The sequence below is a fragment of the Sardina pilchardus genome, chromosome 8, assembly GCF_963854185.1.
Source record: "Sardina pilchardus chromosome 8, fSarPil1.1, whole genome shotgun sequence".
In the NCBI taxonomy this organism is placed as follows: Eukaryota; Metazoa; Chordata; class Actinopteri; order Clupeiformes; family Clupeidae; genus Sardina; species Sardina pilchardus.
Window position 1 is genome coordinate 23,844,366 of NC_085001.1, and position 15,126 is coordinate 23,859,491.

Genomic DNA, 15,126 nt, shown 5'->3' on the forward strand with positions numbered 1-15,126 from the left:
TCTTTCCTCGGACAGCTTATGTCCTTGTGTGTGTGTGTGTGTGTGCAGCCGCAGCACTTTTGATTCCGGACACACCCGACCCCATGTCAGCATGTGCTCACAACAAGCCAGGATCCATCAAATCTCAGATGACAAAAACACAGGCCAGAGGGGCCCCAGGTTTTTGGTGCATTCACCATGTCAGCTGCACAGCACTCACACACAGCCCTTCTATTTCACCTGCTACTGTAACATCAGGCCATTTTAGGCTACGCCAATATGCCTCTTTGCTATGTAATGATGCTGCCACTCAATCCACTTAGTGCATCACACTGCATCCAGAGAAAAGCTCAAAAGGTCCAGTGGGGAGTTAAGTGTACAGCAATTTCACTATGAAACATTAGATTGCATTAAATACATTATATATTATATAATTATTATAATTATATTATATATAATATAATTATATTAGATGGGATGTTTTTAATTATGTGTTGTTATCACCATGGGTATGGTTCCCGTGCAACTCTGTCTGACTGTGTTCACCTGCCCCCACCACTCACTCACTCACACACACACACACACACACACACACACACACACACACACACACACACACACACACACACACACACACAAACACACACACACACACACACACACACACACACACACACACACACACACACACACACATGCACACATGCACACACACATGCACACCACAGGGTCATGAGGGTTTCCCTCCAGGGGTGTTAGTGGAGGGGGTGACTTAGCAGGACCTGAGGAAGTGAGGATGTCAGGCAGCAGAGATGACAGGAGGAGGTAGGGTCATGGTGTGTGTGTGTGTGTGTGTGTGTGTGTGTGTGTTCAGTATTACAGTACTAAGGGGTATGGGTTTCATGGTGCCCCCCCCCCCCTCCCCCCCCATCTCTCTCTCTCGCTCCCTGCTCGTGTGTGTTTAGGGGGCGAGGTATCCTACAGTACATTGTGTGTAGGTTTATGGCCTATTATAGGCAAAAGAATGAGAGACCTTTCACCAGCACACATGATGGCCCCCATTGCCCCCCACCCATCTGACCCCCCACGACTGCCCCTTAGCCACCAGTGAGTGTGGCGCAGATGGAGACTGCTGAGGGCAAATTAGTCCCTGTCACCCCATCCACACCCCACCCCACCTGACCCCACCACCCACCGCCCACCACCACCACCACCATAAGGCTCTTTAAGGATTACTGCCCGGTAGAGGAAGTCATCAGGTCGATAGGCTTGAAGAGCTCTGGGCTATCTCTCGTGCCAAGAGACATGCAACACACACACACACACACACACACACACACACATACACACACACACACACACAGACATGCACACGGACAGTCAGACACTCCAGGATACACACTCACGCCGTCACAGCATGAGATGGGCTACCTTAATGGGATCATTTTCTCCAAAGCTGGATGGAAATAAGCTGGGGGGGTCAGGGACACTAGTGTAAAGCTCTGCTAATTATGACTCATGGTAAAAATAAAGCATCCATACAGGAAGACTGCATCAAGATTTCAAATGAGTCATCGTGCGTGTTTGTGTTTGTGTTTGTGTGTTGTTGTCTTTAGATAACAGCACAGGACTAGTGCCGGACGGGATGGACGGAAATGACCTGTTTTTCTACAACATCACCGACATGGTAGGTGTCTGCGCAGCCCCACAACAATCATGTGATATAACAGATACAAATGTTTTTTAAATGTCTGTGTGAAACCTTCAATGGTGAATTTTGAAAACAGACCTCTTGTTCAGCGAGACGCGCCGTCTCAGTTCGGTAATCCAACAGAACGACGTCGCTGGCCTTTTCTTTGTCGGTGAAACATTAGTCTCCCGCGCACAGGTTGTTTTGTCTGAGGCCCATCCCTGTTCCCTGGCCCTCTGGGCACCACCACTAAAACCCCAGCGATGCCAGGGGTTTGTCCGCAGAAAATAACGCGCCGAGCTGACCGCCTGGAAAAAAGGTCACAGCGACAATGGACTCATTCATCTCCAGCCTCGTCCCATCTTCAGTTCAGGTTCGCTGAAACGTAATGCCCAAACACAATCCCACGCCAGCGTCTTGCCCATTTTTTTCCTCTGAAAGGAAGCGCTTGTGCTCCAACTCCAGAGTCCAGCATGGTTGAGGGGTCGGAGTTCACCGCTGTGGTGGACTCAGAATGTGAACAAATGATCAATAAAGAGCACATCTGTCTGCTGTTTTTGATACTGTATTTACTTGTGATTTTTTATTTTGTGTGTGTGTGTGTGTGTGTGTATGTGTGTTTTCCCTCTCTCCCCTAGCCCATGAATGCCACGTGGTCGTCCCTGACGCGCTCCCAGTGTCTGGAGTACAAGGGTGAGCTGGTGGGCCAGGCCTGCGGCTTTGTGCCCGACGTCACGCTCATGTCCTTCATCCTGTTCTTCGGCACCTACACCTGCTCCATGGGGCTCAAGAAGTTCAAGTTCAGCCCCTTCTTCCCCACCACTGTGAGTCACAGCCCCCTGGTCTACTGGACCCGTATTCACAAAGAATTTTAAGGCTAAAAGTAGCTCCTAACTGGCCAATTTAGGAGAAACTCTTAAAAATAATGGAAGTGTCACTCCTTAGTACTCCTCATTTTTTTCACTATAAGTAATTCCCGAAGCATTTTAAGCCTAAAAGTAGCTCTAGGACAGCTAAAATCTTTTAGTGCGATTTAGGAGTCCTCTTAGTGGTAAGATAAAATGCTTTGTGAATACAGGCCCTTGTCTATCAGCCTGGCTGGCTCATCAGCTAAATAGTTCCAGAGTCAAACTTCATTGTCTTGTAGGAGTTAGAGAGCGCTATGAGTCTTGATGGACTTTTAGATGAATAGTTCAAGAGTCAAGCTTCGTTGTCAAGTATAGTGGTTTACATTAAGGTTACATTCATTATAGATCAACTACATTACACATACAGAATGTATATGTCTATTTCACCCATCCCTCTAACTGAATTAATTAGTTCAAGATGCAGTGACTGTCTAAGTGTAGGTTGTTTTGAACCAGTAGGATGGGATGGGAAGCACAGCCCTGGAGATTCACAGAGATATGTGCTGTCTGATAATGCCTAGAGAAAATGAAGAGTTAAAAAAAGGTCAATACAGGATGAAAAAGGTCAATACAGGAAGTGAGAAGTGGCCACGGGGTTTCTTATGCTCGTATATGAGGAGATTTGTTGTTTTTCTCACACAGTATTGTACACAATCGTCTCCCCTCACACATGTTTGTTTGGGTAAAGGATCCAATGAATTGAAGTTATGAGTTATGAATTAAACTGTAGGCTCACCTACACTGTTGCCTGAAGACTATGCTTAAATTCAGTAGTTATCAACATGCCAGGCACTATAGCAGACCAAATATTGATTTTAGTGTGGTCAATCACAACATGCTATTTAGACTTCAGTGTTGTAAGTACCATATACATTTTCCAATGACCCATATGCCCTCGTCAGGTGAGGAAGCTGATCAGTGACTTTGCCATCATCCTGGCCATCCTGATCTTCTGTGGTGTGGACATACTGGTGGGAGTGGACACGCCCAAGCTCATTGTGCCTACTGAATTCAAGGTAAGCCTCCATCCTCCAGCACCTCCACCCTCCCCCCTGTCCTCCACCCCCCTGCATTTGCATAGTTTATTCCTCTTCCATTTTGGTTTGAAAGTCCACTTGATACACTCCTCTCAATGTTTCATGAACTCATCAATAATAGAGAACAGTTGCTAACATTTTCTGAGGCCACTCTCCACGAGGTTGTGTACTTCAAAGCCATAGTGGACATCGGCCAAATTGGGCACTGACATTATTGTCTTGGTAAATGCAGATTATCAGAGTTCTAACTCTAACTCCCATTTTCTGATTGGTCAATCTATTCTATGTGATTCAGGAAACACTACAATTCTTAAGGAGAATGCATTAGCAGACTTAGTTATCAGAACCTTAGATATTGCTGATCTCTATAGGATGTGTATAGACAGTACGTATGCATCAGTACTATCAGTATTCTGTGTGTCTCCATCAGTGTGTATGTGTGTGTGTATGTGTGTGTATGTGTGTGTGTTTGTGTGTGCCTGCATGTGTGCATGTGTGGGTGTGTGTGGGTGTGTGTGTGTTTGCTCAGCCTCTTCCTCTTCCCGCTGTTTAATCCACCCCCTCCACTCTGCCAATCCTCCCTGTGCAGCCCACCAGTTCCAAGCGTGGCTGGTTCGTGCCTCCGTTTGGGGGCAACCCCGTCTGGGTGTACGTGGCGTCGGCCCTACCTGCCCTCCTGGTCACCATCCTCCTCTTCATGGACCAGCAGATCACCGCCGTCATCGTCAACCGCAAGGAGCATAAGTTGAAGGTGGGCACCGCACCACACTGACACCACAACTCTGCATGGCATGGCATGGTGGTCGAGAGTGGATAAATGGAGTAGGAAGTGTGTGCGTGTGTGTGTGTGTGTGTGTGTGTGTGTGTGTGTGTGTGTGTGTGTGTGTGTGTGTGTGTGTGTAGTGTGTGTGTGTGTGTGTGTGTGTGTGTGTGTGTGTGTGTGTGTGTGTGTGTGTAGTGTGTGTGTGTGTGTGTGTGTGTGTGTGTGTGTGTGTGTGTGTGTGTGTGTGTGGTGCTGCCGGTGTCGAGGCTGGCATGGGGCTGGCACAGCGCTTGGCACTGATGCCCCGGATGTCTTTAGCGATGCTCGGTTAGAAGCACTCAGGGGGCACAGGAAAGACACGACGGCCGGCGGGGAAGAGGGCTGCACTCTCCTCACCAGGCGAAATGGATATTTATAGCCAGTCTGTGTCCCAGGGAAGAGAGAGATAGAGAGAGAGAGAGAGAGAGAGGGAGAGAGAGAGGAGGGAGAAAGAGAGGGAGAGAGAGGGAGGGAGGGGAAAAAGGGGGCTATTTACCTCACAGCCAGCAGGAAGTGACTGAAGCTGCCAGCTTAAAAAACAGAAATAGCTTTTCATTGTATCACACTGTGTTTTATTACATCACATGGGTAAAAGTCATGGACTGCTGGCTGTGATGAAACAGCATGTTGGATGACTGACTGAATCACACTTTATGATTTCAGCACGTTTTTTATTAGATGTCATGACGACAAATAAAGTGTGTCAATTAGCATGTCACATTTCAAGAAGTCAGTATCACTCTAGCACCAGCAGCAGCAGTGGAACGAAAGGACCGTGCACTGTCAGGAAGAAGTTTTAAGATGTCACAGTGACTCCCTCTCCCCCCCCCTCCTTTTGGCTGTTCAGTGTCCCAGCGTCACGAGGACTACGTCCCAATAAATCTGGCTTTAGGACGCCTTCAGGAGACTCATCCGCCCGTGTGCCTCCGCTGTGTCTCCTGATGTGGTCTCGGTATCGATGGGCCGTGTAGGGAGAAACACAATGGGCTCGCACAGACAGGCGAGACAGAACTGACCCTGTCACTGTCCCTCAGGCATGAGAGGCTAAGAATAATCTCGGACAATGTCAGTGTCTTTAGACTGAAATAGCATCCAGTCGGTCTTGTGTACCTCCGTCAGCACACAGAAAACACACAGAAAACACACAGAAACTCTGTTTCAGATTTGTATTTGAGTCACGAGATATACAGTATGTGTCAAGACAGATAGCCTACATTGGTAATACTGCTTACTACAATCATTTATCCACCGGTATGATACTGTATTAATTAATTAATTAATTATTATTATTATTATTATTAATAGAGAAAGGTTCAAATGGCATAACATTTTATAAATGAAATTCATGCATAACAGCAATACTTCACAGAGGGAAAGTGTAGTACACTTTACATAATAAGCTATCACACACAAGCATTGTAATGTTTCTTGTGTTTGTGAGTATTGTGAATGTAAAATATGCCTACTGTATATGAGGGCACTTTAAATGCATACTGGCTCTTTCAAGCGTTTCACATGCTGTTACTCATCCCAGCACATTATGTAATTTATACACATCTGTTATGAATGTCTGGAGCCTGGAAGTGATGTTCCACTCAAACGCAGACCTCCTTCCTCTGTGCAGAAAGGAGCAGGTTATCACCTGGACCTGTTCTGGGTGGCCATACTCATGATCGTGTGCTCCTTCATGGGTCTGCCCTGGTACGTGGCCGCCACCGTCATCTCTATCGCCCACATCGACAGCTTGAAGATGGAGACCGAGACCTCGGCCCCGGGAGAGCAGCCCAAGTTCCTGGGAGTCAGGTAACGGAGTGGTAGCATGGTAGCTCGGTTCATACTGTAGGCCCCAGTCATCGTACGGAGAAAAAGCTGACTGAGCAGGTTACTGACGTAGGACCCAAACTCACATGCGCTAGTCCCCTTTCAGCACAACATTGGCACAAATGCCCCATTCGAAGGAGGGTTTTCATGCTGTATATTTTTTCTTCCATATAAAAACATGGGTATGCGCACCACTATTTTGCCGAGTATAGATGGCTCTTAAGTGGTGATGTTATTGGCTGGGTGGCACACTGGGAGGTTTGTGCTCCAAACACGGCTTGTTTGGTTAACAGCAGGTGGCCCCGTATTGATGCAGCTGTAAGCTGGATCAACACAAACACTCGGAGCGCAGGCCCTTTTCTCAAAACTCCTTCGGCACTCACACGTAGTGATTGGTCCCACGTGGCTGAGATGTTAGATGAGAAGCATAAATCCACTAACCATGTGTACTGCATGTGAGGCTCCTTTCTGGTTTACTGTCAAGTGCTCACTTCTTTCACGCATCTGTGTGTGAAACTGTGAAGTCTCCAAAGTGTTTTTTTTGTTTGTTTTTTTTGTATGACAGGGAGCAGCGTGTCACGGGCGTATGTGTCTTCATCCTCACTGGCCTGTCTGTTCTGATGTCCCCCATCCTTAAGGTAATGGCCTCTCTCATGGTAGCTCGTCTTACAGATATAGACTGAAACAGCAACTTCCGTATCTGCTACATTTACAGTAGGCAAATGCTGCTCCTCTAATGTCACATCAGAGATTTAGTTACAATTCAAAGTATGCACTTGTTGACTTTGAAGGAGACCTGTTTGGGAGTTGTTGTTCACGGCAGCTTTATTGTCTCTCTGTGGCCTGCAGTTCATCCCCATGCCCGTGCTGTACGGAGTCTTCCTCTACATGGGCGTGGCTTCTCTCAACGGAGTACAGGTGGGTCTTTTGTTTCTGACGACCCATCACTGTGCGCGCGCGCACACACACACACACACAGACATCACCCTGCTCTCCGGTTACGGCCAAAGAACAAGGACTCGGCGTTCTGTCCCCAAACACTCCCTCCTCCCTACAAACCTGTCTGCCTGTGGGAAAAAGGCAGTGAGGATAGTGATGAAGAAAAGAGAGAGGAAAATACCTTTCTCAGTGAAGGTACTCGACACCAGCTGATTCTCCACCTGGTCAAATCCTCCTGTTGTTGTCTTACAGCTTTGATCTGATTCCAGATCAGCTCAAAGCAGCTTCGGTGGCCCATAGATGCTTTTCCACCTGGGGTGTGGCCAGGCTGTGGTCGTCCATCTTTAACACACTGTTCGTGACCAGGAACAGAGACAATCTGATATTTGAAACTTTGTCCTTTGATAACAGATATGCTAATTAGCACTTTACCAACCACAAGTATCAGGAAAAGAAAAAAAGAAAGTAAACAGGCTATGCAGATGTCTCAAATGTCACATTAGAACATACACAACTGGGGACGCTGTGGCGCAACAGGCTACAGCGCTCATTCCATGTACGGGTCCAAGCACCCATGGGGACCCAGGTTCGAGTCCGGCCTGCAGTCATTTCCCAATCCCACCCTATCTCTCTCTCCCACTTGCTTCCTGTCTCTCTCCACTGTCCTATACAAATAAAGGCAAAAAGCCCAAAAAATATACTTAAAAAAAAAAAAAAGAACATACACAACTGCTATGTTTGGAGAAGCCTTTCTCTATATGATGTATGACAACCTGGGTCGTGCCTCTGAGGTCCTGTCTTTTGTCTGTGTTGCTGTTTAGTTCATGGACCGTCTCAAGCTGCTCCTCATGCCAGCCAAGCACCAGCCGGACCTCGTCTACCTGCGCCATGTGCCGCTGCGCAAGGTGCACCTCTTCACCTTCCTCCAGGTGCTCTGCCTGGCTGCCCTCTGGATCCTAAAGTCCACGGTGGCAGCCATAATCTTCCCCGTCATGGTGAGTTGCTACATGGCGGTCAGCTAAGGTTCCACATAGTGGCTTTATTCAATTTATATTGATATTGCTATAGTCGATATTGTGATTTCAATATTGTTTGTTAGCGTGTACATTTGTTAGCCTGTTGAGTGATTAATCTAAACCATTGCACAGTATCCATATGCCAGATACGTACTTTTAACATACAATAATATGTCTGCTGGGCTTTCTGCATGATCTTGTACTTAACATCCACGTCTTGAAATATATTCATATGTACTGCCAGGAAAGAATTGCTGCATAGATCGATACATGGTACTGGGCCGGATTTCCCAGATTCTCTTAAGTGCTAAGAACTTCTTTGGAGCGTTCTTAGAACGTTCTTAGAACGCTCCTAAGAAGTTATTAGAGCGCTCCTAAGAAGTTCTTGGCACGAGTCTGGGAAACGCGGCAGTACTCTAGACAGTAGCCATGGCAATTAGGTGGCGCTCTGACCATGCCGAGGTGATATCTAAGGGTGCCTGTCGTGTCCGCCTCCAGATTCTGGCCCTGGTGGCCGTGAGGAAAGCCATGGACTATCTCTTCTCACAACAAGAACTCAGCTTCCTGGACGACGTCATTCCCGAGAAGGACAAGAAGAAGAAGGAGGACGAGAAGAAGAAGAAAAAGAGGGGAAGCATAGACAGTGATGTTGAGGATGTAAGTTCATCTGAAGAAATCTGTCCTCCTTCATTATTCTTGCATGTTGAACCCTATTGAGCCATATTAGTTTACTGACGTTTCCTAAACAGGATGAAGAGGTTACAGTATATTGTTGATGAAAGGATCACAACAATATACAGTATCATGGAGTTTCCACTTGTTACAAGTTGTTCCAGTTTTACCATAATGTATATCCCATATGAATGTATGTAGAGATAGGCATATAGATGCTGTAGATGTTGTATTGATCCTGAATGAAGGATCAATGCTGTTGGAATGTAGGATTCTATGTGGTTCCCCCTTGAAATACCTCTACTCAGGGTACAACATGGTTGTAATCAAGGTCCCGTCGTGACAGTGAAAAGTGGCCTCTGGCGCTACCTGGCACTAGCAGTCACACTCTCTTTGACTGTGTCATTCCAGGGCCTCTCTCTCTCTCTCTCTCTCTCTCTCTCTCTCTCTCTCGCTCTCTCTTTTCGTCTGGCTGTTTCTCATAATTTAGCAGCTCTTCTCAGCAGAGTTCAGGGAGAGGGAGAGAGAGCGCTGCGATCAGCATTACCCAGCATAACTGTCACACTGAATCAGGAGACACATTAAGTCAGAAAAAATAACAGTCCTAAAAGTTTTCCCTGGTACTTAATGGTTACCCACAGTTCCAAAACAGCAGACTGTATCGATGTAATAACCAATCAGTCTGACATTGGAGCTAGTACCAATCATCATTTAATATACATAATTACAACTCATTGTTTTTATATATCCATATATTTTATTATAAACATTAAATACATATTGTATTATCTTTTATTTTTTATCATCAAAGCGACCTTAGATCTTATGACCATGTTTTCCTCTTGTGCAGTCCGACTACCCCTTCAATGAGAATGTTCCCAGCATTAAAATCCCCATGGACATGATGGAGCAGGAGCCCTTCTTAGGTGATAAAGACAGTGAGTAGACCGACCCGGCCGGCCCCACTCTCAGCGGGCTCGCAGCGGGCTCTCGCGTGTTCCTCCTCGCTCACCGTCCTGGGTCTGGCGCCGTCGCCTGTGGGACATGTGGACAGCACCTCTGTCTGTCTGCTTCTTCCGCCCGCTTCTGTTCTTCAGCTGGCTCTGTTCTCACAGCATGGCACTAACTGACCCCTCTCTTCCTTTCTCTCTCTCTGTCTCTCTCTCTCTCTCTCTCTCTGTCTGTCTCTCACTCTCTCTCACTCACTCACTCACTCACTCACTCTCTCTCTCTCTCTCTCTCTCTTTCTCTCACTCACTTACTTACTCACTCACTCACTCACTCTTTCTCTCCTTTTTAAGTTTGTGATGAGTGGATGACGGAGTGATGGAGCACTTTTTTTCATTTCGTTCTCCTCTTTATTTTTGGCATCGACTCTTATCTTGCTTGGCTGGTTTCTGCATCCCTTAACTCTAACAGTTTTTCCCCCCTCTCTCTCTCTCCATTTCCACGTCTGAGATGGAACGTCTCGTCATCTTCTTCGCTTTTATGGGCTTTGTCTGTGTCTGTGTCTGTGGTCTAGACTGCAATGGATCACTGTTGATGCTTCTGTGTTTTGCAGTAACATGCATGTAATATGTTACAGTAAGCATTACATGCTTGTTAGGAAACAAAAGTATAACTGTTAGATACCATGCTTCTATCTAACAGACAGTAAAATTGAAACATCTGCTTGCTGTTGTTAATAATTGATTACTAATCATTTATGCAAATGCAATCACTGCCATTTCTCTCTTTGCTTTGTATATATTAGCACATCAACTGAGAATTAATAAGGTGCACTTGGGATAATCAAATAACCACCGTTCTACTTTTATATTGTTCCATTCTGTTGTTGTAAATACTATCACATTATTATTTTGCACTTAATCATATTACTGTATGTGATATTGTGTGGTGCTGTAAATGGATAGATCTTGTTCATTCTCTGTTGATGGTATGTGAGCAAAAGAGAAAAGACATGCCTAGGCAGTGGGATAAGAGGCGTTTGGTTCGCCAACACCTTTGTCTATTGATGTGCATCCCATGAGCATGTTGTTGGAGCTGATCTCACTTTGGGATGCTGCCACAACCTTCATTTATGGACGAAAGGTGTGGTGAGTCTGTGGGGCTGCAGGTGTGCTCGTGCGTGGGGTAATCTGAGGTCCTGTGCCTGCTTCTGTTCCACAGGAGAAAAGCCCACTTCCTTCCTTGATCGGCACACCTCCTGCTGAGAGGAAATACTACTACCAGGCCAACTCAATGTCAAGGTATTGCCAATTCAACAGTATGGTTCTTTTGTTGTATGGATGCATCTGTGTGTGTGTGTGTGTGTGTGTGTGTGTGTGTGTGTGTGTGTGTGTGTGTGTGTGTGTGTGTGTGTGTGTGTGTGTCTGTCTGTCTGTATAGGTGTGAGTCAAATGCACATTTGTACAGTGATACTGTATGTGCTTGTGTGCACAGTATTCTTTTCATGTGCATTCTTTAGAGAAAATGGCCATCCAGGCATGACCATAATGTGTCTTTGTCCGTATGTGAACATGTGTGTATGTTTGCATTTTTTGAGTGAGTGTATGTGTGTGTGTGTGTGTGTGTGAGTGAGTGAGTGAGTGTACTGTATGTGTATGAGTGAGTGAGTGTATGTATGTGTGTGAGTGAGTGCATGTATATGTGTGAGTGAGTGAGTGTATGTGTGCAGTACTCATGGGTATTTAAGTATGTATATACTGTACGTATGTAAGTACGTATGTAAGACCACGCTAAGATGTGGATGTCAGTGGAGGCTGATGCCTCAGGCCTGGTTTGTAGGTCAAAGGTCAAACAGACAGACTGGGGCTTGGAGAGGGCCTATTCCCAGCACACACAGCCACTCTCAGTTACCACAAACATTCCCAGACAGCAAACTACAGCCTGCTACATACACTACAGCCTGCTACATACACTCCCTGCACAGATGGATGAGTGTGTCGTCACACTGCACAGACAGGTAGAGAAATGATATGGGACAGAGGCCCAACGTTAAGGTCATTTAGGTGATGCAAGTGGAGGTGTAGAGAATGAATCAAAAAAGATTAGATCAAAAGGCTCCCCAGATATGGCATGTTCCCTTTGAAGCACTTTCTCATCTGGTAATTGTCCTACGTTGTGTTCATCAGACGTCTGTAATCTTACCTTGAGGGATCAAAGGACAGAAAGAGACCAACGTGTCCAAGAAGGCGTTGACTATTTCTGAGCCATCCCCAGAGTGGTGCTTGGACAGAATTCCATAGTCTCTCAACCAGACTCCTTTGAACATTAGTGTCCCTTTGCCAGCCTATTACAGGAAGTTTCTGTAGAAAATCAGCGTTTCAAAGCTAACAAAACGGTGTCTTACTAACAACTCTTATGGATCATACCATCTGACATTTCAAATACTTGGTTTTATAAAACAGTTTCCATAATGTAATTTGGTAGAAATGTCCTTTTTCCTTGCTTTCAAGACACTTGCATTGAAATGACACATGCCTAGTTCCATTGAATAAACTGTAAGGGATAGTACCGAGCTTTTTAAACAGTGCTCTTTTGTCTTCTTGTCTCTTTTGTTTCTAATGTCTTTACTTTGTTTCTCTGCTCCGCAGTCCTGAAAGACTTCCATTAAATGTGCCTCAAATTAGAATAGACATGGACCCGGATGACAACGGATACTTCTGGAAAAGCAGGGGCTCTGAGACGTCCCTTTAGCCCCCCCCCCCCCCCACTACCACCCTGCTGCCGTGAAGACGCCCCTGCGTGTGACACTACGGATGACGACGGAGTCTTCGAGACAAGCAGGGGCTCGGAGATGTCCCTTTTAGCTCCACAACACCTATCCCTTCCGTTGTGGAGATACACCCCTGCCAACCAGTGGACCAAACCTCACTGACCACCTTTCAGTGAAAACAACAAACGAACTCGGAATGATACACTGATGGAATAATTATTTGTGTGTGCGTGTGTGTGTTTCTGTGTGTGTCTGTGTGTGTGTGTGTGTGTGTGTGTGTGTGTATTGGGGGCCTGTCTGTCTGTGTATGTGTAGGTGTTTGTGTGTTCATTGTGTATTTTTTTTTTGAGGGGACCAGACAAAGGTAGAGCACCTCCCTGTCTTTTGTCTCCTGCCCAGGGGCATGTTGTGATCACTGTGCGATGCACTTGAAGCTGGCATTGAGAGCAACAATTGGAGAGAGAGAGGGAGAGAGAGAGAGAGAGAGAGAGGAGGGGGAGAGAGAGATAGAGAGAGAGAGAAGAGTACTTGTCTTCCACTTACTTAAGCACTCTACATCTCAGATGTATGTAACTCCTAACTACTATGCAAATCCAGCTTGTTCATTTCTGCTGTTTTCTAGAGATGACCTCTCTGAGTCCCTATGATACTCACCACACGGTCCAATTCTTCATCTTTTTATATGTTTTTCATCATGATTTGTCAATCCAATATCTTCTTTTCAATTCCTCTCCCCTCATTTTCACATGAGGAACTACTGTAATTATGTCTTTTTCCGATTGGAGGAAAAATAATATCTATACATACAGTATATAAATATACATATTGTAGCTCTACCTCTTATTTTAGGTGGCAGGCATTCTGTAAAGAAAATAATTATAAATGTTTTTTTTTTCTTTTGATATTTACAAAAGCATGGGATGGTAATAATGTTAATATTCTTTCTGTATACTGTAGAGCACCTCTGGAACAGTGGAAGAGGTTTGAGTGATGAACAAATACCTGTGACAGAGATAGTAATGTGCTTTTAACGGATCAATTAATATTTGAAAATGAAATGTATATGGCATTGCTGCTGGTTTCGTATCTCTTACCAATGCCTCACAAGTGGAATATATTGTAACAGGTGATTTGTCCCTTAACAATGAAAGGTCCTGATATTTCTTTGGTGTAAACATGATTCTGAGGGGGAAATATATAGATACAGTATATATATTTTTAAAGGATTTGGCTGTGGAAATTTGTCATTTAAATATGATACATTTTGCACAAAAGTGACATTTATTCCCATTTGTGTCTGTTGATTATTGCAAACATGCTGTAGGCCATAGGCACTCTTGACTTCTGTAGACGATAAAGTGAACAATGTCATGTTTACTCACAATACTAGAACTGCTTGTACTGCACAAACAACGATGTACCTAAGTGGCTTAAATGAACACGAACTGCAAGAACACCGAGTTGTTGTTCCGTGGCATAACTCAAACGTCTCACAACATTGTGCATTAATAGAATGGGAAAGAGACCCGTAGAAGAAAAAACAATGGTGTAGATTTTCAGTTATTTTTTTCATGCTGTAAAGCACTTGCAAAAGACTCATGTTATCGTTTGAAAGAATATCCCTTTTTTAACAAAAAGAAAACAAAATGAAAATATGTTTTTTTAGTTTGATATCAGCCACAAGAGCACGTTTTAAGTGAAGAACAAGGCACTGGGGAGAAGTGTGCATGTGTTAAGCCAGATGGCCTGAAGTTTTTGAGCCTTGAGTTTTATTTTGTCCTGTGCGTCCATCTTGGTCCTTCAAATGTCTTTTTTCCCCATGACTGTTCATGTGCTTCAATATTTTCTTTGTCTTTTTTTCTGTCGTTCAAAAATCAGTAGTTCTGTACAAATGTTGTTATAATAGCTGATGTATTTTTTTTTTTTTTCAAAATCAACTTTTAACCTTGTAAGTATATGAATGAATTTTTAACTTATATTTGGGGTATATTCTTGGGGATAGCTGATTTAATCGAGATATCTACAGCATTAATGCATGGAAGATAAATTCTAGCATATTTAACCATGACAGTATTAATTCTAGTGTGTTTAAAAACCTTTTTAATCACATTTTGTGACTTTATAGAACAAACACACAGTGGTGATTATTCTAGAATTTATATTTTTCAAATGAAATGAATATTAAAAAATAAACAGAATTTATTCAATGTCTACTTCATTAGTCTCTTCAAATCATTGAGTGTGTATGATGTGTGAAAAGGGTGCACTGACTCTCCCTCTCTCTCTCTCTGTGTGTGTGTGTGTGTGTGTGTGTGTGTGTGTGTGTGTGTGTGTGTCAGACAGACAGACAGACAGAGAGAGAGATACAGTACATACAGTACCTGTGTGAAGGAGAGGTAGAAACAGGATGGGAGAGAGAGACTGTGTGTGTGTTTGTAGGTTTGTGGGTGCATGGGTTGTGTGTGTATGCATACTGTGACACAGATGTCCATGGAATGCATAACACTGACCTAACAAATGGGTCTGGAAGTGACATGCTGTAGT

The 15,126-nt window shown here is 44.6% G+C and overlaps 1 protein-coding gene across 2 annotated transcripts in view; it reads left to right on the forward strand.

Moving 5' to 3' along the window:
- Nucleotides 1–14,795, forward strand: part of slc4a4a (solute carrier family 4 member 4a) — a 58,472-nt gene extending 43,677 nt beyond the window's left edge. For both annotated transcript variants that reach the window (XM_062543286.1, XM_062543287.1), the window contains exons 16-27: nucleotides 1,596–1,666; nucleotides 2,308–2,493; nucleotides 3,480–3,593; nucleotides 4,204–4,365; nucleotides 6,041–6,219; nucleotides 6,803–6,875; nucleotides 7,087–7,155; nucleotides 7,998–8,171; nucleotides 8,691–8,849; nucleotides 9,715–9,802; nucleotides 11,034–11,113; nucleotides 12,461–14,795. In XM_062543286.1, coding sequence (XP_062399270.1) covers nucleotides 1,596–1,666; nucleotides 2,308–2,493; nucleotides 3,480–3,593; nucleotides 4,204–4,365; nucleotides 6,041–6,219; nucleotides 6,803–6,875; nucleotides 7,087–7,155; nucleotides 7,998–8,171; nucleotides 8,691–8,849; nucleotides 9,715–9,802; nucleotides 11,034–11,077 — 1,319 coding nt within the window. In that variant the 3' untranslated portion in view covers nucleotides 11,078–11,113; nucleotides 12,461–14,795. The remainder of the gene's footprint in view (nucleotides 1–1,595; nucleotides 1,667–2,307; nucleotides 2,494–3,479; nucleotides 3,594–4,203; nucleotides 4,366–6,040; nucleotides 6,220–6,802; nucleotides 6,876–7,086; nucleotides 7,156–7,997; nucleotides 8,172–8,690; nucleotides 8,850–9,714; nucleotides 9,803–11,033; nucleotides 11,114–12,460) is intronic.
- The last annotated feature ends 331 nt before the right edge of the window (nucleotides 14,796–15,126 follow it).